This window comes from Monosiga brevicollis, genomic scaffold (assembly GCF_000002865.3).
Source record: "Monosiga brevicollis MX1 MONBRscaffold_19 genomic scaffold, whole genome shotgun sequence".
Taxonomy (NCBI): Eukaryota; class Choanoflagellata; order Craspedida; family Salpingoecidae; genus Monosiga; species Monosiga brevicollis.
Genome location: NW_001865056.1, coordinates 384,661 through 410,598, shown reverse-complemented (window position 1 = coordinate 410,598; position 25,938 = coordinate 384,661). Strand labels below are relative to the sequence as shown.

Here is a 25,938-nt window from a genome sequence, read left to right as displayed (position 1 = left end):
GAGAGAGAGTGTGTGTTTGAGAGAGTTTGAGAGAGAGAGTTTGAGAGAGTTAGAGAGAGTTAGAGTTTGAGAGAGAAGTCAGCCGAGCTCAACATGGTTGGTTATGGTAGATCAACAACAAAGCATGGGGGACAAAATGCAGCACACAAACAAAAAGTAGCATCGCGTTTGGTTGGTAGGGCTCGTCCATGAGATATCTCTCGTGTCCTCTGTGGTGTGTGCCCCCTGGTGTGTGAGTGTGAGTGTGTGTGTGTGTGTGTGTGTGTGTGTGTGTGTGTGTGTGTGTGTGTGTGTGTGTGTGTGTGTCTGTGTGTGTGTGTGTGTGTGTGTGTGTGTGTGTGTGTGTGTGTGTGTGTGTCGCTCATCTGATTGACATGACATCTGAAATTTTCAGTCCTTCGGACATCAAACACTTTGCGGCAGTTGCAAAGTTTGCACACGCACGGTAACCTCGAAGCGCATTGAAAGTCGGCTTTAATCTCAGAATTCCCAACGTTTCCGTCGAGCAATCATCAGCCTTAACCCTGCTGTCAAGCGCATTATTTTCATACAGTGCTGTGCGGCGCACCCCACCAACCTGGCTGGTCGGCTGGGCAGTAGCTGATAGACTGACATAACATGATTATTATTTTTATGATCGAAAAAGGGTAGATTTGGAGCAACAATGTGATCAAAAGTGCAAGAGCCCCATCCCTCTGGGAATATTATGACACAAGGCACGGTGTAGCAGAGCCACTCAGGACAAGAACACGAAAAGGAAAGGAGGCGTGTGCGGCCCGATAGTCATTCGTCTCTACGCCGAGGGCCAGACGCACATGACTGAGAGCCGGCCGTGCAATGACACCAACACGCCCGGGCATGTAATGTCAGCGTGGGGCTCCTGACTCAAGACACCACCGCACCAGGCGGAAAAGCATACAAACCAGCGACAACACGCTAAAAGACCGTGGCACGCGTTTCATGCCTCTAGCCAGATTTGCACCATATCCAAACAACTTCAATCACAATGGCACATCATACATGTCAATCAGAAAGGAAGAAAAGGCTCTGAGCGAGGGCCACGCTCAAGCGGCGGCTTGTTCTTCTTGCAGTGCGGCCCGAGTCTTGCTCGTGCCACTGGCAGCCCACTTGGCATCGTCATCCTCCAAACGGACACCGATGGTGCTCGCCACATAGTCGCAAAACTCCTTGAACAAAATCTTGCCTCCGCCATTCTGATCTGCGTCTGCAAAAGCAGCTGCCGCCTCCTCTTGGTTCACGGGACAACCCAGCTTCTGGAGTCCCCGTGTAAATTCATCCTGGTCAATGCGTCGATCATCATCCGCATCCAGGTCATCAAAGGCGTCCCACAGCTTGCCAAAGAGGAGAATGTTGCGCAACAAAGCACGGAACTCGCGACGCTCGACCCAGGCGTCGTTGTTGACGCCATCCACAAGCGTTGTCTTCTTGTATGCCCGCAAGAGCGCCGGCTTGGCCACCTCCAGGCCTCGCTCCGTGACTAACTTGTCAATCTCGGCCAGAGAGCAGCCACCGTTGCCATTAAAGTCACATTGACGCCACAGCGCTGTCAGTTGATTCGGGTCATTCAAAGCGTGCAGCAATTCCTTGTTACTGGCATCACGCTCGAAGATACGGCTAAGAGCCTCCTTCATCGTGCTGGCTGGGGCTGTGCTTGCGACACCGGGTTCGGCAGCAGCAGCAGCAGCAGCGGTGGAAGCTGAAGCCTTGGTGGGCTGCTTGGCCTCGGTGGCTTGTCCCGAGGCCTCAAAATCACCATGTCGGCCATGTGCCTGCGCATGGCCGGGCTTGGGATAACGCGCAATCTGACCCTGCAGCCGACGTGATTGATCATAGTCTCGCTCCCACTTGTGACGGTCATAGTGTGGCGCCTTGGAAGAGATGCGCTTCAGAATGGCCTGGTTCTCATGCGTGATACGCAGAAGATCCTGTTCGCGCTTGGCCTTGTTCAAACTACGTACACGGTGACCAAGCCCAAGTAGCAAAAGACAAGCGAACAGACCCAGGTGTAAGCGCATCGCGAGCCAAGAGTGTGCACGCTACCAGGTCAAACAGACACAGCGCAAAACGATGATCCAACCGAGGGCGCGCCAACAACCCTCGGCCAAGCTCACGGGCGACAAAAATAGCAAAAGAAAAACAGAACAACAAACAAAGTTGCGACTACAACCACCAATCTGATTCATCAACACACCTCTTGTGGGAATAGTCGTTGTGGTTGTCAACGCGACCTGTGGTACGCATGATCGTAGACATTTTTTCCAACAACATGCGGTTGTCGCGCTCCACGGTGGCCATGCGTTCCTCCTCCAGCTAGACACGGAGCCGCACCAGCCGCGGCACAGAGGATGAGGGATCAGATGACCCAAGTAAGAGGGGACAACGACAGGTCTCATTGGCACAGCATACCTGAAGTTTCTTCAACTTGAGCTGTAGGTGCATGTAGGTTTTGGGTGGTTTGTTGTCAACCGTGGCCTTGGTATTGCGAAGCTGCCGAGGCACGGGAATAAAATGAACGAAATTGAGGCAATTCGAACCAGTGTAAAGCTAGACTAAACACACTCGGAACGTCTGCACTCCGCTTGGGCTGACATCCGCTGCGAACCTTTTTCTGATGCTTGGAGTAAGCCGAGTCATCCCAGCGCTTGGCTAGCATGCGGCTAGCTGCCGGCTTGATTGGCTGATATGCCCGATGGTCAGCCATGCTGTGCGATGAAATGGTGACTCTCGGCCAAAAACAACAACAACAACAACAACAAATTTTTTTTTCTAAACACGTAAAAGAGCACTGTGTAAGGCGAGCTGCCACCGGACAACGCGACCGCGAACCACAACGCGCCAAAAGCTGCGACCGTACCGGCCTTGCGCGCGTACGAGTGGGCCAAAATATTTGTACGGGGTCTCCTCAAACCCTGCTCGTGCAAACAGGATCGCGAGGAGCCAACGCTCTGCTCTGCACAAGCACCCACGTCCGTCGAGCTGAAGCCGCAAGCCAACAAAAGAGAGAAAGAGAGAGAGAGAGAGAGAGATGAAGACGAGGCACCAGAAGTCGAGCGCAGAAGGTCCGACCGGGACCCGAGGCAGAAATGGAAAACGACAGAGAGAGAGAGCGGATGCGAAGATGCACAGAGAAAAGGGTATCCAAGGGAATCATCTTTCTATCAGTGGGACGTGAATTTTAGGCTGAAACCTATTGGTAAAACCAGCCACGTCAAGGAATAATCTGACAAAACAGCACGACAACTTTAGCCGGGTGCGGCGATCGTGTCCATGAATTGTCAGATTATCGGACCGTTGCGTTCGGCGAGCTGACCATCGAGATGGAACGGCACCGACTCGAGCACACCTATCAGGAGGCGTACGCAGAGCTGGAGGCGTTGCAGGAGGAGCCACGGGTCGAGGACCGTCTTGATCGTCTCAATGCGCTGCTGGCGCATGTTAGCACTCAACCGCTGGGCGAGAAGCTCCTGCTCGATTTGTGGCGTGATGGTTTGGCCGCGTGTTGCGAGGCCTGCCTGACCACCGTCAGCCATGGGCAGCCCAATGCCCTCGAGGGCCAGGTCACCCTCGCCGCTTTCTTGATTAACTTGCTTCCAGATCTACCGTCCTCGGATCGTGACATTCGAGGTCTTTGCCTGGTGAGTTTATGCCCTGCTTTTTGCCCTTCGCTTCTTCTTTCGAGCCGAGTCGAGCTGGGCTCAGACGCACCTCTCACCCGGCACAGATCGGACTTGCTGTTTGCCAAGTGCTCATTCACCTGGTTAATGTAGTCCTTGCTAGCTTTTGCTCTTGATTTACAGCATCAATGCACCGCCTTTTTGACAACAGTGTGGGATCGATCCACCAGCCAGCGCCGCCTTGGCTGGTTCAAAGCCCACCTTCACATGTTGCTGGCAAACATTCAGACCCACGCCGGGCTCATCCCGGCGCTCTGGACATCCCCTTTTATACTTCAATTACTTGTCGAGGACACGGCCAACTTGCTTTCGGCCAACAGCTCTCGAACCACCGACGCTAGTCCGGCCAGTGATTCAGACTCTGATGCCGACCACGAGCCGCGCAATCCGGCGCCCTCAAGCTCGGAAGAACAAGCCTTGGTGGCAGCCCTCACCTGCCACACGCTGTACTTTGTGCGTGGCCTAATCAGCCACTACCAGGACGTGGCCAACGATCCTCTACCCTTTGAGTCGTCCCAGGCCCTTGTCTACGAACTCATGTTTCGCATCGTCCAATCCCTGCCCAGCCTCTCTTCCCAGGTATGCCCATGCTCATCCGCCGCACTTTGAATGGTCTCAATCTGGAAAGCACGCGTGCTTGTGTATGAGCGTGGGTGTGTTGACCCACTTGCCCTGCGGATTCTAGGAGTCGAGCATCAGCGCAGCAGACATTGACGTGCTCCGCACACTGGCTGCCCTGGCTCTCCACGATCAGCGAGTTCAGCTCGAGCTACGGTACATTGAGCCCCCCTGCTTCCAGATGGGCGACCCACCACACTTGACTCTTGGCCCTGCCTCCTTGTCCTTTTCTCGCTACTCTTCTTCCTTTGTGTCACTCGCCGTGAGGCTAGGCAAACCCCGGGCTTCCAGGGCGCATTACGACGGTGGCACATTCAGGCACAGGCCCGGCCTGACCGCCAGCTGCTCGAAGCCGTTGAGGCCCTCCTGCACATGCTGGGAGCCAACGCAACCGGTCGGCTAACATGCTGCATCACTTGCATCTCATTGGCCGAGCCCAGCCCTCACGCCGCACATCTGCTTTTGCTTCAGCCCTAGAAGCCATGCGTCTACAGCCCGTGCACCTGACATCCCACTATCACCGCGTCCAAGCGGCAACGCGGTCCGTTCACCTAAATTATTTGGGTAGCGCTTTGTTGCCGCAGCTAGATTGGCTTCAACAGTCCAATTGTTCCTCGGCTCACATGTGCGCGTCCGACTTTGCGCCGTCGTCATAGCATTCAAGCTTGGTACCGCGGCTATCGATCACGGCGAACCTGGCGCCGGGCGACAGCTGGGGTGACGGCTCTGCAGCGTATTTGGCGCGCACGCCGAACATGCCAGCAACATCGCTCCGCGCAACAAAAGCAAGCTTCAATGGCAATGCACGTCGAGGCTGCGAGCTATCGAAAGCTGTGGGCCACCGAGCGCGAGCAGCGCGCTCAGCGAATCCGGTACGCCTACCTTCTCGGTTGCATCACGAGGCACTGCCCCTCCTCACCTACCCAGACCTCGCCTAACGCAAAATTTGGCCCGTTAACTCAACCGTGCGCCCACATCATGTAGGGGCTTGACGGGCGAAGAGGCGCAGTGCTTTTTGAACGAGGCGCGTGGCAATGACCCAAACTTTTCGTTTATCGTGCTATGGGGGGGGGGGGGGGGGGCAAGTTTGCTGCATTCTGCCTGCTTTGCTACGCGTGTCTTAATTCTCGATTCTTTGCGGATGAATCACTTTAGCTGATGCATAACGCCGCTCTTTGCCTCCAACGGTGGTGGCGTGGTCGTTGCGCACGGGTTGCTTACCAACATCAACAAAGCTGGATCAAGACCGTCAAGGCTGCCACATTGTTGCAGCGCGTGGCACGGGGTTGGCTCACTCGCCGACAAATAACTCCTCTGCTTAATCGTCAAAGGCGTGAAGCAGCCGGAGCTCAACGCTTCGCACAGGGTGCGCGAGAACAGCTCAAACGAGCCATTGAGACTCTGCGCGTTTCAGATGCAGCGCGGCCAGAGCTACAGAATCAGTTGGATGCATGGCGGGAGCAGCACCTGGTTGATGTGACTAGCTTATCTGATGCGGAGCTTCTGTTGCGCCTGCGGCAGCAACAAGACGCCTTTCGAGGCTTTCTCGTCAATACCCGAGCAGCTGCCCGCGCAACGCACAAGCGACATGCCTTGGTGCAACGGGTTAAGGTGCTGCGGCAAGCCCTGAATCACGCGTCGGCCGGCTTGGAGGAAACCAAGCAGACCCCTTTGCGCGACCTGGTTCACCAGCCATCGGCTCTGGCCGAGGCACGCCACCGTCACCTTGAACAGATGCAGCGTATCGTTGATCCATGGTGGGCTCGCTTGCGCAGTGACACCGCCCGCGACCAGGATCGCCTGCAACGCATCCTAGCCAACGTGCCAGGGCGCTCAATGTCTCAGCCCGTGCCCCACTCGATGAGTTGATACATGCGAGCAGTCATGGTATTTAACGTGTGGACACCAAAATGTGAGTGAGCGTGTAAATAGTGCTGAGCAGGTGGCCTGGACGTCTTTAATTCCGACTTGATTGAATTTGAAATTGAAATTGTAGTAGCCAGCACTTTGGGGGACCTCTTCAGGTGGACAACAGCTGCGGTTGTCCAAAAGTCAAAAGCAGGGTGCCGCTGATGACAGCACCCGGTTGGCTCAGTGCTTGAGACAGGTGCCTTTGTTCCGCTGGGCGAGGTGAAAGAGAATAAAAACATGATTCGATAGCAGAGGGGGTGACAATTGGGTCGTGTCTTTATTCGGGCAGCCCAGCAGCTCGTCGCATTTCCCGCAGCACGCTCTCCTCCAGGGTGAGTACAGAGGGGCGGTAGGTTTCGCGTGCCACAACTTCAGCACTTGTGTCCAAAGGCGTATCTGGGAAGAACAACATGCAGGGTTGCGTCAGCTTGGGGCAGCGCTGGGAGGCCCAAGAGCTACGCATCATCACACGGATGGCGTTTCGAACAAGGGGCCACGGGCTCGGCCTTTGTTGACAAGTACCTTTGTAGGTGAGAGGGCTAATGCCGTCACGACGCTCCCAGTGGGGCTTGGGGATTTTGCTCAGAGTCCGTGTCGAATATCGCACCTAGCAGATCAAGCATACGTGAGAGGACAGCCCGGCGCGGGTGAACGACGGTAGATAAGTATAGTGCACGGTGAACGTTGGGATCAGGTTGGGAGCGTACCCGCTCCCCGTCGATGACTTGTGTTTTGACTTTGCAGGGAAGGCTACCACACCAAGACAAGTGACGAGCAATCAATCCGAACGAGTGTGAGAGCCAGCGAACAATGTGCATGCCTCCTGGGAGCCGGTAGCAGCCTCGCCTCGAACCGTACCCATCCTTAGGGTCGAGAAGGGCGACGTTGGAGTAGTGTACGGGGGCCGGTGATTGCACCAGCGCGGTTTGGTTGGTCTCTTCATTGCGGATGCGACGCGTGTGCTACACGAGCGCCCAGAGGAGGAGGTTACACTCGAAACGCACGCGACAGAATGGGTGTGTCAAGAGCAGCCCGAGCGCTTGAAGCGATGGGGTGGCAAACCTCAAGCACGCCCTCGATGTAGAGGCGGTTCTGCTTGCGGTCCACCCGGAGGACCTTGCCCGACTTGCCAATCTCCGTCTTGGGCCCTTGGATGACCTGCACCTATAACATGTTCCGAAACGATATTCGGGTCGTGAGTGCCTGCGCTGCCGCATGCGTTGCCTTCCCAATCCGACTGCAGATGCGCCAATACATCACGTTGGAAAACAAGGACCGTACAATATCACCGGTGACAATCTTCCACTTTGGAATGGGGTCAGCCAGCTTCGTGCGCTTGCCCAGCATGCGGGCCGCCCGACTCCAAGGGTGCGATGCCATTTTGATGTGTGTGTGTGTGTGTGTGTGTGTGTGTGTGTGTGTGTGTGTGTGTGTGTGGGAGAGAGCAATAAAAAGAAGAGAGAGACACACAAGAGACGGATCAGTGTGATGTTTATCACACTTTTTGAGCTAGTTACTGTGACATTTGATGGACTTGTGTCTTCCAGGCTTTTAGGAGCATGTGGGCAGCTAAAATCCTTTGGATTTGTGAATCTGAATTGTGCTGCGACCTTGCCGGTGACGTGCATGTGAGGTAGCTTGATACCAGTCCCAGCACACAGCCTCCGCACATGAACGATGAAATCCCGCAACCAAACGATAATTACAATGCCACTGCACAAGGGGAGAAGGCAAGAAGCGGGGATGGCGCAGGTTCTGTAGCGTGCAGGTGCACGTCAAAACCCGTTGTTTCCCGCCAAGTGAGCTCCCATTCACTCACAATGACACGACGAATCGGACGGGTAGGCAACTGCTACCCACACGTGAACAAGATACATAGACTTTCTTTTCCTCTAGCGTGTGAGCACTCGGCTCAGGCTTCGATGACAAGAAGGCGCTTCTGCCACAGCTGTTCACAAAGGAGAATGTTTTCTTGCAACTCACCGGGAATGGCCTGAATGGCGCTGGTGCGCCGTTGACCTTGTCCATCCAACTGCATGAGGTGAATCAAAGTGGGCCAGGCACTACCCGGCAGGGTGATGGGGTTGTCGCGAGGCACCACAGCACCGATGGGGTGTAGGGGTGGATTGGAACGCAGGTGACTGGAGGTGGCTGATGAAGAATCGTGCGAGCTGACGTCTCCTGTGTCATTGCTTTCGCGCAGCCCAGAACGGCTGCACGCCGTATCTTCCTCCTCCTCGTCCTGTTCTTCGTGCTCGTCATCTTCGTCTTCCGAGTCGGGCAAAGCTGGTTGCATCATGTGGGTCCGCACGTCGTTGCTCAAGCTGTGCCACACCTTGATCTCAAAATCAGGTTGATCATCCGCTTGCCCATCGTCATTGGACTCGGCACCAGGCGTCGGCAAAGCACGGATGTGATCCGTGTAAACTAGGCGCACCTAAAGACGGATGAATGGCACTTGAGCGTTCAATTGTGACAGCATTGCCTGCGAGGGGAAGCCTCTCGACTCGTTTCCCATACCTTGGTGGTCGCATGAAATACAGGGGTCACTCGGGTCGGCGCTGGGTTGAGTGGATTGCGTCGCAGCGCCGGCGGTGGCAGGCGGGCCGTAGTGTAATCAAGCGCAAACGAGTCAACGGCCTGGTGAAAATGCCTGCAGCAATGTGGCAAGTGGGGGCGGTTGGGTACGTAAGTGCCGGCACGACCAACGCATCGACCGAGGAGCACAGCAGAATACGCTCACCGCTCGATTTCAGACCACACTTGATCAGACTGTAGCAGCTCACGCATCTGCAAAAGAAAACGGCAGGCAAAGGGAGGAAAGTGAATCCTCCATGCCATTCATTCAGAGGTACACAGGTCGGGTTGGGCAACGGACATGATGAAAGACGGCTGATGGTGGTGGTGGGAAGCCGGCATGTAAGACACCATGCTGACGCAAAAATCCATGTGGAAGCCCACGCCGGAGTTCCAGCACGTTGGACATGGCATTCTACATCGTGTGTGAAACGAATGAGGACAAAGAAGTTGCATGCCACACGTTGAGGGCGGGTGTGGCCCAGTACCAACCGTGATGCACTCTGGTAGGGTCTGGGCCATGAGGTGACCGTAGTTCCAGTTTTGATGACTACTGATGGTAATGTGGGTGGAGTGCTGGTTGCCGACGCAAGATGCTTCGTGAATGGTACCGCGGGGCAGGTACAAAAAGTCACCAGGTCGCAGCACTAGCTCGGCAATGGGCTGGGCCAGCTCTTCCCGATCAAGATCAGCACTGTATGACATGGCTAAGGGCTAACTCGGGCAGGCACGAGGTGATGGGAAAGGAAAGAGTAAACCCGAACAAGGGGGGGCGGGGGTGAAGGCAGAGGAGCACACGGTGAGCATGGCACGAGTGACAAATGCTTTGGAAACCAAGTGACGGGTTGCGAGCGATAGGCGGATGGCTATATTTACCTCGATGGGCTCGTAAAGGCGCCAGGCCTTCTCGCCCTCGAGTTGCAAGATATAAACCTCAACGTCATCGTGGTGAGGAGCCAAACCTTGGCTGTTGGCGGGTGTGATGTAGACGTTGGCACCCACGAGGGTGGTGAGCTCCTGCTCGAAGGAGTAGAGCAAATCATGCAAGGCGCGGACAAAGCGTTGCGGCTGGTGAAACTGCACGGTAGCTTTCAAATCCTCGACACGGCGGCGCACGTCCGCTGCGAGCGCTTCCTCTGCCAGCTCGTCCGAGTCGTCCGAATCGTTTGAGTCTTGCTCCTCGGCCCGTTGGCTGTTGGAATGGTTTCCATTGATGGTGGGAAGATCAGTGGTGTCATTGCGGCCACCATTGAGGACCAGCTTGCGCTCGCCGTCGTAGCGGCAGAGGTTAAGGTCGGTGCCGTAGAACATAGACTCGCGTTGGAGCAGGGTGTAAAGCTGGTCCAAGGAAAAGAGTCCTTGATAGACAATGCCAGGATCCCGGTCCTCGCGAGGAATGTAGAGAAACGAGCGTTCAAAGTGCTTGTCAAAAAACTGTTGCGTTGTCATGGGGGCCAGGATATCACCCAGGGTGCGCGGCATGGCGGGACGCTTCTCGCGTTTAGGGGCTGGCTGGCCGGCTGGCTCGGTGTTGACGACGGAGGAGACGGTTTGCTTTGTTGTGGGCTGAGAGTCAGCGGCAGGTGGCATGTTGTTGCTGTTGGTGTCGGAGACCGTCGCCATGATCGGTTGGCAATGATGAACCTGGATTGTAAACCCAGATGGGGAGGAGGCGGAGCCGGCATTAGTTGATGGCTTGGTGGTTTTGCCGTCGCTGCCACCAAGCGGACTGTTTGGCGCGATAAATCGTGCTGCAGGCCAGGCATGAAGCAGCGCGTGGTGTTTCAACTTACCGAGGCCCAGACCAGAGACGTCAATTCGAGCCCAGAATGGCGAACCGCAAGTCACCCAACGAAAGAGCTGAGAGAAAAAAGCAGAAGAGACCTTGGGTGTGTGGGTGACCGGAAGTCGATCGATGGCCGTGACAAAGGAAAAAAAGGGCTGAGGAAGGCGCGGATGCCACACAGGTGAAAGCGAATCAGAGTTTGAGGGTATGCGTGATCAGGGCAAAAAAGAGAGAGAAAAAAGGAAACCCCGCCTCAAAAAAGATTCGAGAGGGTGTGATGAACTCGGTGAGGGGGAGGGGGGGCGATGGCATGGGGGGCCAAAGTGCAGCAGGTGTGTGGTGTGGCAGGGGAAAGAGCAAGCAATTTCAGAAAGACAGAGAAAAAGGTAGTGGTGGTGGTGATGGCGAAGGCGATGCTGACTTCAAGGCCCCCCGGGAGGGCTGTGCCGGCTTGGGTGGGGTTCGAACAGCCACTTTGGTGCAGGCGGGCCTGTGGATGTACCTGAGCTCTGGAGAGATGGAGCGAAAACGTATCGCACAGCACAACCACCAAGCTGCCCACCGCCAATACGATGCGCCACACGGTGAGAACCAAGTGTACAGCGCCTCGAGTCAAACACCCAGCCGACACACGTCAAACCCCCAACAACAAAAGAGGAAAACGCAGAAAAAAAAAAAAAAAAAAAAAAAAAAGGTAATGGGTCGTGACCGTGACTGCTTGCAACGCCCGCTGACCGGAATTATCTGACAATGTGCACCGTTCTCGTGGTCGTGGGGCATTGGCGAAATCAGTGAGATACGGGTTTTTTCTTGACGAGCCAATGTCAGACGATTTTGGTCGGATGAGGCGCGGGCGCGTTTTTCTCTTTTTGAGCGTTCGAGTCATGTCCATGCGCACGATTCAAGAGGGCCTTTGTGCCCGGTGTTGTACGTCGGCTTGGTCGATTGGGGTTGCATGTAGGGGGATGTGCTGTATCACCTGAAGCTGTTTCACCTTCACTTGGCCGTTTGTAAATCCTGCCTACCTGAATGCAGACAAGCGAGCAAAGGATCGGTGTAGCAAGTGTCGTGAGCGCTGGTATTGCTCCGCAGCATGTCAAATCAAGGTCCGTCTGGTGCCGCACACGACACAGAGACCTTCATCAGCCGTCCTTTCTTCTTTTGCAGGAATGCGCCCGGTCTTTTCTCTGTTTCTGTCTCTCTCTCTCTCTCCGTCTCTCTGTGTCTCTCAACATTACAGCATCGGGCTTGCCGTAGGATTGGAAGCTGGGACATCGCTTTAATTGCAACAAAGTTGTGCAACACAGCCCCATCGAGCAGCGTTTGCCTCGGCCTGCCATGTATGTCTGCCTGGACCCCCCAACTACCCTTTGCCATGACATGAGGTATCTGAATCGCATTAAGTGCTTGGCGGCCCTGTATCTTGCTGCAATAGCTCGATTGGCCAGAACGACGTGGTCGCCCAGCATTGGGCAGCTGGTACCCAGGAGCAGAATGGCCTTGGTATTTGCTCATTTGTCGGCCTGCGATCGCTTTTCCCAACTTTTGAAGAGTTTGCCTGCTCTCATGCAAAAGTGTCACATCTTGTTTGCTCCCCTGCTCGACCGTTCCCTCAGTCAACATTAAGAACACGTGCTATATCAATAGCGTCGTGCAAGTCCTAGCCTCACTTCCAGCCTTTCTCGAGGCCATTTATGCGGTACGTGCAAAAAAACAAAGCGCACAACGCGCCTTTTACACCCGCTTCACAACGAATGGCACGCGTTGGCTTACCTGATTGGTTATTGACCAATGCTCAGATGTATGCCAAAAGCTCAAAGGGCATCGACGAGATGCCCCTGACTGTGGCACTTTTGTCTACGCTGGCGGGCATTGTGGACCGCCGTGATCTGGAGAACGTGCCGCGTCTCTTTAATCTCGGCGAAAGCGGATCTCCCGTGCAACCCGCGATGGTTAATGCCCTCGCCCCCATCCCCCTTCTTCAGGCCGTCATGACCAAGCAGTACGTGTCCCGCTCAAGCCCTATAGACTCGCACCCCGCCCCACGGATCGAATTAAGCGCTTCCGCCCCCATCCAGGCCCCATCTGGTGAAGAGTCAACTCATATCCGTTCCTTGTCGACCATGCTGTCAGGTCTACCATGGTCTTTGGTCAACAAGAGGATGCACACGAGCTCTTTCAAATGCTGATGCACGCCATCATCGACGAACTTGCTCCCGACGGCTTGCCCAAGGCGATTCAGGTGGGCTTGGTGGACGATCAAGCGCAGGGCAGTCTCAAGGCCGCCTGTGAATATACAGCATCAAACCAAAGACGAAAGACATATCGCACGAGGACTGAACCATGGCCATGCTGGCACGCCGTTGCTTTTTAGGAAACAACCAGTGTCCATCAACTCTTTCGCAGCATCATCACGAGTCAGCTCACGTGCCCATCCTGCGGCTACAGCAGCAGCAGCTTTGAGTCCCACCTTGACCTTCAGCTTGAAATTGAAGAGTACACTGACACGCTCGAGGAGATGCTTGAAGGTGGGTTCCTGGCGAGCGCCGTCTTGACTCTGGTGTGCCGCATCGAGCCGAGGCAGACTGTGACTCACAACGACTGCCGACTCGACCCCGCCGGGAAACCCCCCCATCTTGCGTCCCAATCAGCCTTCACTTGTCCTGAGCAGCTGGACAAGAGCAACAAGTATCGCTGTGCTGGCTGTGACCAGCTTGTCCGGTATGCATGCCTGCTCTGGCACTGGTCAGCCAACCTTCATCGTCCATTCATTTGTCCTTACCACGCGCTTCGTCACGATATCGGTTCGCTACCGCCTCCCCTAAGTGCACACAAGCAGTTGTCTCTGTACGAGGCTCCCAACGTTTTGGCCATTCAGCTCAAGCGCTTCCGTGCCGGTGCTCACGGCCGCATCGACAGATTTATTCAGTACCCACATCAACTCAACTTGAAGGTGGGCCGCGTTTCAACGTCGAATCCAGCGAATCCAGCCGCTCAGTTGTTAAACGCATCTGATGTCGCTGCTGAACCCGCATTGGGCTGTCTCATGCCTTGGCAATGGCGAACAGAACTACATGACACCTGGTCACCACGACGACGGCAAAATGGAATATGAGCTGTGTGGAATCATCATCCACCTTACCGTCGGGAATTTGACAACCTTTGGTCATTATGTCAGCGTCGTCAAGCAAGGCTCAGGCGATTGGTACGGATGACGCCTGAAGCTTGCGCCCCTGCTTTGCACGCACCCTCAGTGCGCTGGACCAAGCTAAACCTGCGGGGCCCTCGCGATGCGGCTTTTAGGTTGCTTTGCAATGACACTTACACGAGTGTTCTGGCCAAGGAGGATATTGAGAAAACCACCCCGTACATGCTCTTTTACAAGCGGCGAGAGTTTCGTCCCTTGCCCACCGATGTGCAAGGCATCAAGGCTAGTTGTCTGCTCTGCTCTGCTCTGCTCTGCTCTGCTAGTGCTCTGCTCTGCTCTGCTCTGCTCTGCTCTGCTCTGCTCTGCTAGTGCTCTGCTCTGCTCTGCTCTGCTAGTGCTCTGCTAGTTCTCTGCTCTGCTCTGCTCTGCTCTGCTCTGCTCTGCTCTGCTCTGCTCTGCTCTGCTCTGCTCTGCTCTGCTCTGCTCTGCTCTGCTCTGCTCTGCTCTGCTCTGCTCTGCTCTGCTCTGCTCTGCTCTGCGCACGAGCCCCCTTTTGGTTTCCGTTCTTGTTTCAAACAGTTTGTACTTCACGACGAACATGCCGGAGGAAACTTCCATCACTGACGTTACCCGTGTTCTTTCTCTTATGCAGGTGGATCCAGCCGCTGCACAGGAGAAGGAAAAGGGGGTATGTCTCAGCGGTGCAGTGGGCTTGACCCCGAGTTTTTGGGTGTTGGCAAGTGGTCGCGTCATTGGTACACGCCTTTTCTTATTGTTCTTAATGTGCCTGCTCGTTTTCTTAGAAATGCAAGAGCGGTTGCGGTTTCTTCGGCGCAGCCGAATACGGTGGCCACTGCTCAAAGTAAGGCGCCCTCGGGGGCCATGAAATATCATGCGAAAGCCGGTTCCCAACCCCCCGCCCCCCGCTTCCCTTTTTTGTTTTTTTTTTAATTTGTTTGTTGCTTTTTTCCGTGGGGTGCAGGTGTTTCAAGGCGCTGTCGCCCGTTGAGCAAGATGCATGCAAGCAAGCGGCAGTAGTGGATGCCGCACAACCCAACGAGCCAGCTGCAGTCTCAAGTTCGGCCGTCCCACCGGTCGCAGCTGAAGCTGCAGCTGCTCCTGCCCCTGCCGTGACGCAAGCGCCAACGGATGTTGCTTCTTTGCACAAAACAACGCCTGCGGCTTCTAAGAAGTCTGCACAATCTACACCGGCGGCCTCACGTACCTCCAGCGGGTCGACCGCCGCGGCTGGTGCCCCATCAGGCCGCAAAGTTGGTCGCAATGAGAAATGCCCTTGCAACAGTGGACGCAAGTATAAGGCCTGTCACGGCAAGCAGTAAGGCAGCCGTGCACAAGGTTTTTTCCGTTCCTCCATCAAGACCCCGGGACTGATTGATGGGGACGGGACACGATGCTTTCATGTTGGGGCCACCTTCTTCTTTTTTAAGTTTACCCCTTGAAAATAATACTCTTAAAAGCGCGATGTTTGACGCACTTTCGCTCGCTTCCCACACCCGAAGCGAGACCGACAACGCCAACAGGAGAAGAAAGAGAAGAAGCTCCAAAAGGGCAGTCACTGCTCGTGCCTGGTGTTTCCGCTGAAACACGGACCGCACGAGTACATTTCTTTTTGGGGGTGTGTTCAGTGCGGCAGTGCTTCGCCAGTAACTGCTGCTCAGCAGTTGCGTCAGAGAGGACCAGAAAGACCTCTGTGACGTAGAGCGGAGCTGCTGAGGACAGACAAGCCTTTCGACTGTTCTTCTCAAGTGTCCTCAGATCGATATTGCACGGCGGCAATCGCAATGCGCAGCAGCCTGAAGGTTGTGCGGCAGCCAGCAAACCAGCTCAAAGCCTTGATCCTTGTCAAATAGGCGACGCCGCCTGCTTTTCCTTTCTCGTCATTATCCTCGGTTTTATTTTTGTCTTTATTTTTCCTTCGCTTCTTGTTCCTGCAACGACTGGCATCATGTCACACGGGGGAGACATTGAAGACCTCTTGGCTGATGCCGACCAGTCGCTTGCCATGACCTATGGCTTGTCGCGGTACGACTTTATTGTCTAAACCGATTGGACATCAATCACACTTGGTGGCCCTCCTTCACTGGGCTGCACTGTGTTAGGTTTTATGTGGAATCCAATCCCAACGAAGCCCAATTGGCTCCCGCGGCGCCCACCCACCGCAACAAGGACAAGGTTTGCCCGCCCCAAGCAGGCGTGGATGCTACGTGGCCACGATGACTCACATCGCCGCTTTTGTTCCGTATCTTTTTTTTATAGCAACCAAAAAGCAAGACCTTGACCCTCGGGCTCATTCTTTGCCTAAACATTGGCGTGACCCCACCAGACGTCGTGCGCACTCACCCCTGTGCCAAACTTGAGGCCTGGATCGGTGCGTTTGTGTAATCGTGTGTGCGTGCAGCTATTTCTGATCACTCTCTATCCGAGAGCCCCAGCGCCGTGAGCTTAAACTTTTGCTTTGTGTCCTGTTGCTGAACCTTGCTCTGCTGTGCAACACCAGATCCCGAGGAGAAACCCAAGGCCATCGAGCTCATCTCGCAGCGCTTGACCTCGCAATACCTTCGCTGGCAGCCCAAGGTACCTCCACTTTCTTGACTTCAAGTAGGGCCAGTTGCAGCTTTCCCCTTACGCTGTGACTCATGATGGCGGGGATTGGCAGGCCAAATTTCGCCAAGCGCCCGACCCCACCCTCGATGAAGTGAAACGGCTATGCTTGGCTTTGCGTCGACGCGCCAAGGATGAATGCGTTCTCTTGCATTTTAATGGCCATGGCGTTCCCCGGTACGTGGGCATTCAATGCCTTCGTGTCCCACAGGCTAGGAGCTGTCTTGTATGCTCTGCAGCGCACACACGATTACTGACCTCTCTGTCGCTGGTACGCTGGCTAGCCCGACGGCCAACGGCGAGCTCTGGCTATTCAACAAGGATTACACCCAGTACCTTCCGGCCTCCATTTATGACATTCAGTCGTGGGTGGGTGCCCCAACCATCTTTGTCTACGACTGTTCCGGTCAGTGGCGCATGCAGTGTATGGGTGGCGTCGTGTCAGGGCGTGCACGAACCATCACTCTCTCACAATTATGGCACAGGTGCCGGCATTTTGGTTGAAAAGTTCAACTACTTTGCCCAGCGCCGAAAAAAGGGTGCGTCAGGCTTGCACTTGGCATTGCACTAACATGCGTGCGGCTCGTGTCACGCAGTGCTCACGCTGGGCAATGCGGCCCTTGCGCTGCCCTAGACATTCACCGCCAGCCCAGCGTGGCCAATGCTGAACAGATGCAAGACTGCTTGCAGCTGGCCGCGTGTCGTGCCGATGAAAGCCTGCCCACGAGTCCAGACTATCCTGCGGATCTCTTTACAGCTTGCTTAACCACGCCCGTGGAGATGGCGCTGCGCTGGGTGTTTACCACCAAGCAGCAACGCCTTTTGCCTCATGTGACCCTCGACATGCTGGATGATTTGCCTGGTTAGTTGGGCTGCATTGACGTTGATGCCTCACGCATCTAAGCACCATAAGAGCAGTGTTACTCTTACACGCACAAGACGAAGGACAACACCAATAATAACAACCATGACAACAACACTCGCCCTCGTTCCATTTCATTTCAATAACCTCAAATATACTCGTGCCCTTGCTGATTTCAGGTCAGCTATCGGATCGCACCACCATGCGTGGGTCTCTCAACTGGATCTTCACAGCCGTGACCGACACCATTGCATGGGAAGTCCTCCCTATTAGCGTTTTTCAGCGCATCTTTCGCAACGACTTGCTTGCCGCAGCCCTCTTTCGCAACTTTCTGCTGGCCGTTCGCATCATGCGCGATGTAAACTGCACTCCCGTCTCCGAGCCCCCACTGCCGCAAACGCATGATCATCCCATGTGGGAGGCTTGGGATTGTGCTGTCGACTTTTGCCTGGCACAGCTGCCTGCAGTTGTGCATGGCGAGCAGGAGTTTCAGGAGGCACCCTTTTTCAACGACCAAATGACTGCCTTTAGCGTCTGGCTGGATTTGGTCGAGTCCAGTGATGCCGAGGTCCCCAAAGCGCCCGAACAACTGCCAATTCTGCTGCAGGTCCTTCTGAGCCAACCTCATCGGTGCGTCTCTTGCGCGCCCCAGAAAGTGAACGTCGTCCTTCTTTGTTGTCTTGAGACTTGTGGGAAGGGTTGGTAGAATGGCCAATGGCAAACTCTCCTTCTCAAACCAATGCAACTCAGTGCCGTGTGGTCCAAGCTTGGCTCTTGGACTCAGAACAGTGCTTGCGCTGACTGACAACGGTATTTGGGCCCGGTATGCCGGCTCCCTGCCTCACACACTCTACCATCTGCCCGTACGGTTAGGCTGCGCGCCTTGGAGCTGTTGAATCGTTTCATGAGCTTGGCGCCATGGGCAGTGGAGCAGACGCTGGCCGTTGGCATCTTTCCCTACGTGTTCAAGCTCCTGAGCTCACTTGCTGTGGACTTGCAAGAGGTCCTTGTGAGCATCTGGGCTCGCATCCTGGTCGTTGATCGATCGGTTGGTGCCTCTCCGCCTTTGCGCCAAGTTGACGGCGCTGCCATCATGGACCCTGTGCAGTTTGACTCACCCCTGCTATGTTTATGATGCCTCCCATGGCTCCTCGCAGCGCAAGCAAGACCTCCTTAAGCCACCCGGTTCCGTTGTGCGCCGTTCATCCGGCAGAGGCAGTGATAAGGTAGTGTCTGACAACGCCGCCTCCACCACCACTGACCGTGCCAGGACCATTTTTCACCCGCACACTTTCAACTTTTGGGCGCTGTTGCCGGCCATTTCGTCGATGTTAGGCGTTTATGTACTTTGTCAACATTCTCAAGGATGCAGCGCAGCCCCCAGCCTTGCTGGCGGCCGCCGCCTTTATTCTTGTCATTTTCCTGGAGGATCATCCTGAAGGTCAGGCCCTCAGTTTTGCCGTTTGGGCCTGTTCTCCAAGCTGCATGGGCGTGCCTCCGTGACCAATAATAAACTTGATGCAACGCCGGCGTACACTGCAGCACAAGACATTTGCCTGCGTGCAGATTTGATTGCCGTGGCAGCACAGCTTTTGGATCCTGCTGTAACTACGTCTTCTACCTTGCGCAAATGGGTTGCACTTCTCCTGGGCAAACTGTTCAATGGCCATGAGATGGCTCAGCGTGAAGCACGATCCAAGGTGCTCGTTGTTCTACGTTTGACAGAGTTGCTCCACGATTCTTCGCCTCAAACCCGCGCCGCCACCGTCTATGCCCTGGGTCACCTCATTTGCGGCGGTGAGGACGACGTCGACATGAACGTTTCCACAATTGGGTCAGCCTTGATTAGCATCCAAGACGATGGCAGGTCAGAGCAAATGGTCGCATGATCCTCCGCTGGCTCGGTGTCTGCTCGAATTCGTGGTGCCGCTGGCCCACACCTTTGGGCATGGCTCGCGCTCCTATGCTCAGTTGGGAAGAGTAGACGCAGTGTTTCTCACGTTAATGGCCGCATCGTATCATAGTCATGTGGTGCGCATGGAACTGGCCGCCTCGCTGTCACCGCTGGTGGTATTGTACACAGCTCAGCTCATTGATGCGGCCTCAGCCTTGAAGCGAGCCGACTCACTGGCCATGCGCCTCCCATCGGACGAACCGTTTATCCTCGTGCTGAAAAGCCTGCTTCTCTTGGCTACTGACCCTTTTCCAGCCGTGGCAGAGACGGCGTGCACGCTCTTGGCGCATCTGGGCATTCGCGTATGTTGACCACTGCTAATTACTGTTGCGCACTTTGTTGCTTTTGTTGGCCGGCGGGTGTCTTTTCTATTTTCTATTTTTTTTTTTTTTTCCTCCTCACAGACACGCTCTTGTCCTTTTTTTTCATTCATTGATTCAGGCCACCCGCAAGCCTATGAAGCTCCGAGAAAAGCCCATGCCCTCACGTCCTCGCGACATTGCGAGCTCCCCAGCCACGCCGACGCTTCCTGGAAGCCCTGGGTTTGGGTGAGTGTTGTTCTATTCGCAGTGGCAAACAACGATCTCATTGCCCTGTACCACATGTTGTTCGCGCGTTTTGTCAAATCAGCGCATTACACATAGCGTGTGTTCGTGCTCTCTCTCTCTCTCATACCCATGTGCCCGGATCTGACAGAGCCATGAGTTTGGACGGCTTAACTGCATCCTCGTTGGGGCCCCACTCGCCAATGTCTCTGGCATCTTCCTACGTCAGCCTGTTGCCCTCGGCCCGCGCTCAAATGCACCAGCCCGTTCGTGACGACCTGCGTGACCTGGTCGAGCTCCTCGCCACAACCGCACAGCAGCTGGAAGAACAGGAACAGGGCATGGACCGCGATCCCCGTGAGGCTCTGTCTTCAATCTGCCTTCAATTACGCCGCATTACCGAGGCAGCTCCATCAATTGTGCGACAGCTGCAGGGATTGGGTTGGAATGGTCATCATTTCGAGCAAGGCGTGCAGCCCTCCATCCTCCGTGAAGTCATTGTCACGCTCCGCCAGTACATGTGTATGTTGTGCGCTGCACGGCAAATGGAATGTTGCCTGCCATCGTGCCAAGTCAGCCATTCATGTATCGTGCACATTGCTCGTCGTTTGTTCTTGTAGCCGATGCGGGGCAGCCTGGAACCAATGTGGGGCTTCGCCTAGCACACACCAATTTTGCGCGCACGGCGATCGATTCGTTCTGTTTGTGGCAGCACAACAAGGACAGCGACGCTTATGCCAAGGTATGCCATCTTTCTGTCTTTTTGTGCCACATCTCCACCAAGATGAACCAGGCTCAAAGTACAACATGGATGTCTCACGACGATGACATTGAATATCCTGGGCCATTACCAGGCTGAAGACTTGGACTGGCGCCGTGAGCGTTCACACGATGCCCAGGAGCGGGCTGGAGCCCTTGTTGAAGCGCCTGAGCGGCTTGTCAAGCCCGTGGATGCAATGTTTCACAAGTTGTGCACTGAGGTAGGGCCCCACGTAGCCACCTCTGCCCTGCCCGTTCCTTACTTCAAAGTCTTTTGGGCCCTTGCAATGATCGCAAGCCTCACAGCGTTTATCTGCTGCGGTTTGATTACATGACGCTAGTCCTTTGACATGCTGGCGTTTCACCCCCATGACACGTTGGTGGCGGCGGCGAATAAGGAAAGTGGCAACGTGCACGTGTATGACATGACCAATGCCCAACCACCGGTCATGTTTTCCTCCAAAGCAACCAAGCACGGCGCCATCTCCTCCATCAAGGTCATCAACCCAGACCTGGACTCTCTGCTGCTAACGGGCTACGCTGACGGCACCGTGCGCCTCTGGCGGGATTGGTCAACGCCCAATCCGGGCCTCCACTCGGCCTGGCGAGCTGGTTAGTCTTGCTGCCGTGCATGATAGGCCAGTCAGAGAGGGTTTTGTCGATGAAAAGACGAGTAGTTCCCCCTTCTGTTTCCTCTTATTCCATGTGGGGATGACGATAATGCTTCTCACCCATTCCATGACAATGATACGCCCTGGTGGCGTATGGAAAATTGGCGCAGTGTCTAAGATGCGTGAGTCCAGTGACGGCGTGGGGGCTGGCCTAGTGCTGGAATGGGATCAAAGCAGCGGACAGCTGATCGCCACGGGGGACATTAACTATCTTCAGGTCTGTGAGCAGCTCAAACGTCAAGCGTCGAGCCTTCGTGACCAGATACTCAAGGATTTTGGCGCCTTGGGGGGGGGGGCTTAGATTTGGGATGCGCGCAGTGAAATGCGCACGCGCAAGCTGTCTAGCAACATTGACAGCTGCATTACCAGGTATGTGGGTTAAAGCAGCAAAACACTTTTTTTTTTTTTTTTTTTTTTTTTTAGGCTACAACACTTTTGACAATTTTTTCCCCTTGTCCGCAGCTTGTGCATTGATCGGGATGATCCACAGCGACTGCTGGCTGGGTACGGCAATGGTCTGATTCGCCTCTTTGATCTGAGGCACAGCGACGACCGCGCCGTCGTTCAGCAGTACAGCGTACACCAAGACTACGTACGCTTCTTTCTTTTCAGCGCTTGCTCGGGGGAACAAATAACTGCCTCGCTGTGATAGTCCTGTTTCGGGGTTTGATGGTGTATATTGTCTTTGGGGGCTTTCTGCTAGATTGTGAGCGTGCACTCGGCCAAAGAGAGCGAGCGCATGATGTCTGGGTCTCGAAGTGGTCAGATCCTCTGGTGGGACTACCGTTACCCAGGCCAGCCTATCCGCACGATGACGGTAGGATATCACAGTCCATGCATACCATTGATGTTCAAATACAATGCCCTTGATCACACCACACCTGTGTTGTGACTGGCCCTGTGCAGGCACATCGGACGCGCGGAGATGTGGTCTTGCAGTGCCTTGACACGCACGATTACGCACCCATTTTCGCTACGGCCAACTCGCTGCAACAGTTCAAGGTGCGCCTTTTGTCACTTGCAATTATCAAAGCCTTCAGATGAGACGCCGGCAGATTGGGCTGGGGGGTCTTTGGTATTTGCTGCTGTGGGCCCAACCTCACGGCATCGGACAACATAGATCTTCAACAAGCAAGGTCAATTGCTCCATCACCACAAGCACTACACAAACTTTCTCGGCGAGGCCATCGGTCCCATCACGGCACTCAAGTTCCACCCTTATGAGGCCAAATTGGGCGTGTCTTCCCTGGAAAAGCTTTTGACCGTATACTCGGCGCCATGCTAAGTTAGAGCTTCGTGGTTTAGGGGGCAGAGAACTACATAGTGTATCATGTGCGTACTATTTGTGCAATTTGTTTTCGTGTTCGTGGTGTGGGGGTTCGTCACGCGGGGCCTCGAACAAGGACGACGAGGGAGGAGTTGCAAACGTATTGGAATTCACTCTGGATTGTGCAAACGGGTGAGCAAGACTGAGTAGCTAAAAGCAAGGGTTGAAACGGACAAGGAAAACACAAATCAAACAAGCAAAATAAGTCATTGGCAGCTTTGCGAGTGAACAAGTCTGCTTTGCAGACGGGTGCTTATCGGACTGCTTGCGACCCTAACAAGGGTTTGCACGCAGAAAGGGGGTGGGATGAAGGAAGGGCGCTGCCAGATACGTTCGGTTTGTTAGGATCGACTCGCGGTCGACATGACTTGCTCAAGGTAAGCCACAGCGTTTTGCTTTTGAAAGCGCTGCGCCAGACCAAGGGCAGTGACCTTTTCCGTGCGGTTGATAAGCGCAGGGTTGGCGCCCCGCTGGATGAGCAGCTGTAGGGCCAGTACGTGATCATAGCGGGCGGCATAGTGTAGGGGACGCCAGTGGTTGTGATTTTTGGCGTCAATGTCCGCGCCGCGATCCAATAAGATGGCCATGACAGACAAACTGCTCACCTGAGCCGCGTACATGAGCGCGGTAACACCATAGCGCTCGCGCACGTCCAAGTCCACCTGATGATCCAGAAGCCAGATTGTGCTCTGACTTGCGTTGGATAGAGCAGCAAAGTGCAGTGCTGTTCGCATCATGGGGCCGGTTGCCTGGAGCACTTCGGGGTGGGCTGACCAGATCTTTTCCATGGTGGCGACATCATTCAAACTGGCAGCCCGAAAGAAGCTGGTCACGTAATTTTTTTGAGTCTGATCATTCTGACGCACCAGAGGCGGCATAGCCGCACCCCCCTGCGGCCCCAGCATGACGAGCCATCCCACCACTACCAACGCAAACCCATGTGTTGATACCATGACGCCTCGTCACCACGCCTGCAAACATGAAAAGGTGTTGTCATGAACTTGATCTCTCACATCTTGCGATTTTTTTTTTGCATTTTTAGCACCTTCTTTGAGGTTTAATAACCCTTTGCTATTCTTGTGTGTGTGTGTGTGGACGCTCATCGTCTTCTTGTGTGTGTGTGTGTGTGTGTGTGTGTGTGTGTGTGTGTGTGTGTGGCATCGGCCGCGTTGTTTCAAAGGTCAATTCGATATCGGGATGTCTGGGCAAAATTGTTGAGAGCTTGAGTCGTTGTGTACAAGGCGCTATGCACAAGGGTTCGTATAGGGAAGAGATCAGCAAGGACGACACACACACAGAATATAGGCAAGACTGGTCAGTTAAGGGAAAGGTTGGGGAGCTAAAAGAGTCTGGATAATACCGCTAAATCACTCAATCGATCACTTGCTAACAGGCTTGCCTCCCGCCTGTGAAGCGGCCGGCTTCTTCTGTCCCGCCTCGTTCATTTGTGCCGCGAGATCCTTGGGCGAGTCAGCCAGCATTTTCGTGCCCATTTCACCACCCATCATTTGCTGAGCCATTCGGGCAAAGTCGGCGCTGGCCTCGGGACGACCTGACAGCATGGATGCCGAGGACATTTGACTCAGCATCATCATTTGCATCATTTGCGCCTGGGCCATTTGAGCCATCAACTGCTGCGGGTCTAGAGCACCGCCATTGGGGGGCATCATCATGGGCATCATCATGGGCATAAACATGGGTGCCGGTGCAGAAGGGTGCCTGCCGGGATGCATGACCGTGGGCAACGCCGAATGGTCCATTTGGGAGGCAGATGTGCTCTCGTTCTCACGACGAGCTTCGCTTGCCTCGCGCTCGTCCTGTGCACGGTCATGGTGGGTAATCTTGGTCTTGGCACCCGTGGGCGCAGCGGTCGTGGTTTCGGCGTTGTGGTGACTGGACAATGAAGAGTCGGTGCGATAGCCGTCCTGAGGCTCCTGGGAGCCGGCGCGACTGTCATGGTCATCCTGGGCGCCGTTGCTTCGCCGAGGCGAGCATCCGCTTTCCAGCGTCTGAGTGAACAACAGAGAAACACACACATGACCAATGAGAAGAGAATAACCTGTTGCGATGATGTTTTCTTCAATCTGGGAGAATGATAAAGGAAGCCAAACAGAAGACAAAAGCACCGTGGCGGAGGAGGGGCACGTACCATGCGATCAACCGAGGCCAGTTCGCTGGGTGTGTGTTTACCCAAGTGCATTTTTAAACTGGATTTTTGGGTAAAGCGTGTGCCACACAAAATGCACGAAAAGGGTTTGTCGCGCGTGTGGACGCGCGAGTGGCGCACCAGCTATGCAAAGGGCAAGCACCGAAAAGTGAGCAGCCACGGGCAAATGCTCGGGGGAGGGTGTCTGATGAACCTGTGCAGCTCAGGCTTGAGGACTTGGAACAGCACATTCAACTGACCTTGCTAGTGCTGGGGAAGACTTTGGCGCATTCGGCGCAGCGGTGCACCTTTCGGCCGCTCAGAACGCCTGAATGGCCGACGCAGAGTTGAACGAGGCCATCCTCATCGGATGCGGCCACCTCGGCGTACACGGGAAGCCAGGGACCATGGGTGGGGCTGGGCATGTTGGAAAAGAGGGACTTGCCGAGCATAAAGCTGCCAGCCTCCGCCTTGGGGCGCTTGGAGGCGGGAGCAGATAAAGTCCTGAGCCCACTGGCGTCAACTGCGACCTGCTGGTCGTCTTCGTCGTCTCCTGAGCCTTCGCTGGCATGGTCGCGGATTTGATGAATGGCCATGATGGCGGCGCTGGGGTGAGACGACGACGTGGCGGCAGTGGCAAGGGAGGGAGCGGTGGCAGACTGGTTCTGGGTGGAGGCCTTGTCCGCGTCAATGGCGGGGCTGGCTCGCTTGGCGGACTTGGGGAGTGGCGAGCGCTGGACCTGGCTTGGGAGTGGGTCGTTTTTGCCGGCCTCCTCGACCAGGGCCTTGGTTGGTGTGGGTGTGGACATGGCGCTTGGTGCGGAGACGGATTTGGCAGTGTCCGCATTGGCCTGGTCGAGGGCGGGAGTGGGGGTTTTGGTTGCGTGTTTGGCCGAGCGTCCTGTGGGGCTGGCAGGTCGGGCGGTCCTGCTCTCGAGGTGAGCCGAGTGGGAGGGGGATTTGCGGCGACGCTGGACGGTGGCGGTTGAGTGTGCAGATTTGCCGGGGGCGGAGGAAGTGGTGGGGGCCGTCCCGATGGGGGTTTCTTTGAGCTCGGTAGTGTGCTTGGCACAGTGAAGGTTGAGCAACAGGGCTGCAGCAGATTCATCGTTGTCCTCGGCCATGACTCTGGTTGATGTGGGGGACATGAGCGCGGTAGGCTTGCGGGAGGAGAGGGCAGCGGTCAGAATGGTTGAGCCAATGGCAACCTGGGCCGCCGCCGGGATCAAGTATGATGGAGTCAAGACGGGCTGACTAGGCAGTCTGCAGGCAGTCGCGGCCATAGCGGTAGGCGGGAGGCCCAACAAGCACACCAGG

General features: G+C 55.2%; 6 protein-coding genes across 6 annotated transcripts; 2 read left to right on the top strand and 4 right to left on the bottom strand.

Annotated features, from left to right (window-relative positions):
• Positions 1 to 894: 894 nt before the first annotated feature.
• Positions 895 to 3,089, bottom strand: MONBRDRAFT_38031 (uncharacterized protein). The gene is made up of 4 exons (XM_001747805.1): positions 2,624 to 3,089; positions 2,428 to 2,508; positions 2,213 to 2,331; positions 895 to 1,971 (listed from the first exon to the last, which is right to left on the bottom strand). The coding sequence occupies exons 1-4, from the start codon at positions 2,720 to 2,722 to the stop codon at positions 1,065 to 1,067; spliced, it is 1,206 nt and encodes a 401-aa protein (XP_001747857.1). The 5' UTR covers positions 2,723 to 3,089; the 3' UTR covers positions 895 to 1,064.
• A 249-nt stretch (positions 3,090 to 3,338) lies between these two features.
• Positions 3,339 to 6,182, top strand: MONBRDRAFT_10125 (uncharacterized protein; the record flags this gene model as incomplete). The annotated part of the gene is made up of 5 exons (XM_001747903.1): positions 3,339 to 3,656; positions 3,987 to 4,274; positions 4,381 to 4,469; positions 4,970 to 5,185; positions 5,645 to 6,182. The coding sequence occupies 5 exons, from the start codon at positions 3,339 to 3,341 to the stop codon at positions 6,180 to 6,182; spliced, it is 1,449 nt and encodes a 482-aa protein (XP_001747955.1).
• An 86-nt stretch (positions 6,183 to 6,268) lies between these two features.
• On the bottom strand, positions 6,269 to 7,657 carry MONBRDRAFT_33418 (uncharacterized protein). Its single transcript, XM_001747804.1, has 6 exons — positions 7,506 to 7,657; positions 7,287 to 7,388; positions 7,083 to 7,186; positions 6,932 to 6,974; positions 6,747 to 6,831; positions 6,269 to 6,620 (listed from the first exon to the last, which is right to left on the bottom strand). Exons 1-6 carry the CDS (start codon positions 7,602 to 7,604, stop codon positions 6,502 to 6,504), a joined length of 552 nt encoding a protein of 183 aa, XP_001747856.1. The 5' UTR covers positions 7,605 to 7,657; the 3' UTR covers positions 6,269 to 6,501.
• A 479-nt stretch (positions 7,658 to 8,136) lies between these two features.
• Positions 8,137 to 10,424, bottom strand: MONBRDRAFT_27442 (uncharacterized protein; the record flags this gene model as incomplete). The annotated part of the gene is made up of 6 exons (XM_001747803.1): positions 8,137 to 8,661; positions 8,745 to 8,877; positions 8,968 to 9,014; positions 9,103 to 9,216; positions 9,294 to 9,515; positions 9,678 to 10,424. 6 exons carry the CDS (start codon positions 10,422 to 10,424, stop codon positions 8,137 to 8,139), a joined length of 1,788 nt encoding a protein of 595 aa, XP_001747855.1.
• A 473-nt stretch (positions 10,425 to 10,897) lies between these two features.
• On the top strand, positions 10,898 to 22,433 carry MONBRDRAFT_27441 (uncharacterized protein; the record flags this gene model as incomplete). Its single annotated transcript, XM_001747902.1, has 40 exons — positions 10,898 to 11,171; positions 11,623 to 11,693; positions 11,845 to 11,972; positions 12,023 to 12,090; positions 12,204 to 12,286; positions 12,387 to 12,589; positions 12,721 to 12,829; positions 12,962 to 13,115; positions 13,239 to 13,308; positions 13,414 to 13,540; positions 13,656 to 13,792; positions 13,891 to 14,002; positions 14,388 to 14,423; positions 14,539 to 14,597; positions 14,718 to 14,812; positions 14,999 to 15,071; positions 15,856 to 15,928; positions 16,013 to 16,124; positions 16,254 to 16,330; positions 16,413 to 16,534; positions 16,642 to 16,763; positions 16,843 to 16,896; positions 16,992 to 17,219; positions 17,399 to 17,849; positions 18,093 to 18,267; positions 18,377 to 18,445; positions 18,555 to 18,660; positions 18,762 to 19,086; positions 19,244 to 19,475; positions 19,615 to 19,721; positions 19,870 to 20,159; positions 20,339 to 20,460; positions 20,573 to 20,698; positions 20,819 to 21,089; positions 21,259 to 21,365; positions 21,450 to 21,517; positions 21,611 to 21,740; positions 21,852 to 21,965; positions 22,055 to 22,150; positions 22,269 to 22,433. The coding sequence occupies 40 exons, from the start codon at positions 10,898 to 10,900 to the stop codon at positions 22,431 to 22,433; spliced, it is 5,541 nt and encodes a 1,846-aa protein (XP_001747954.1).
• Positions 22,434 to 22,816: 383 nt separating this feature from the next.
• On the bottom strand, positions 22,817 to 23,428 carry MONBRDRAFT_10122 (uncharacterized protein; the record flags this gene model as incomplete). The annotated part of the gene is made up of 1 exon (XM_001747802.1): positions 22,817 to 23,428. The coding sequence occupies one exon, from the start codon at positions 23,426 to 23,428 to the stop codon at positions 22,817 to 22,819; it is 612 nt and encodes a 203-aa protein (XP_001747854.1).
• Positions 23,429 to 25,938: the final 2,510 nt, after the last annotated feature.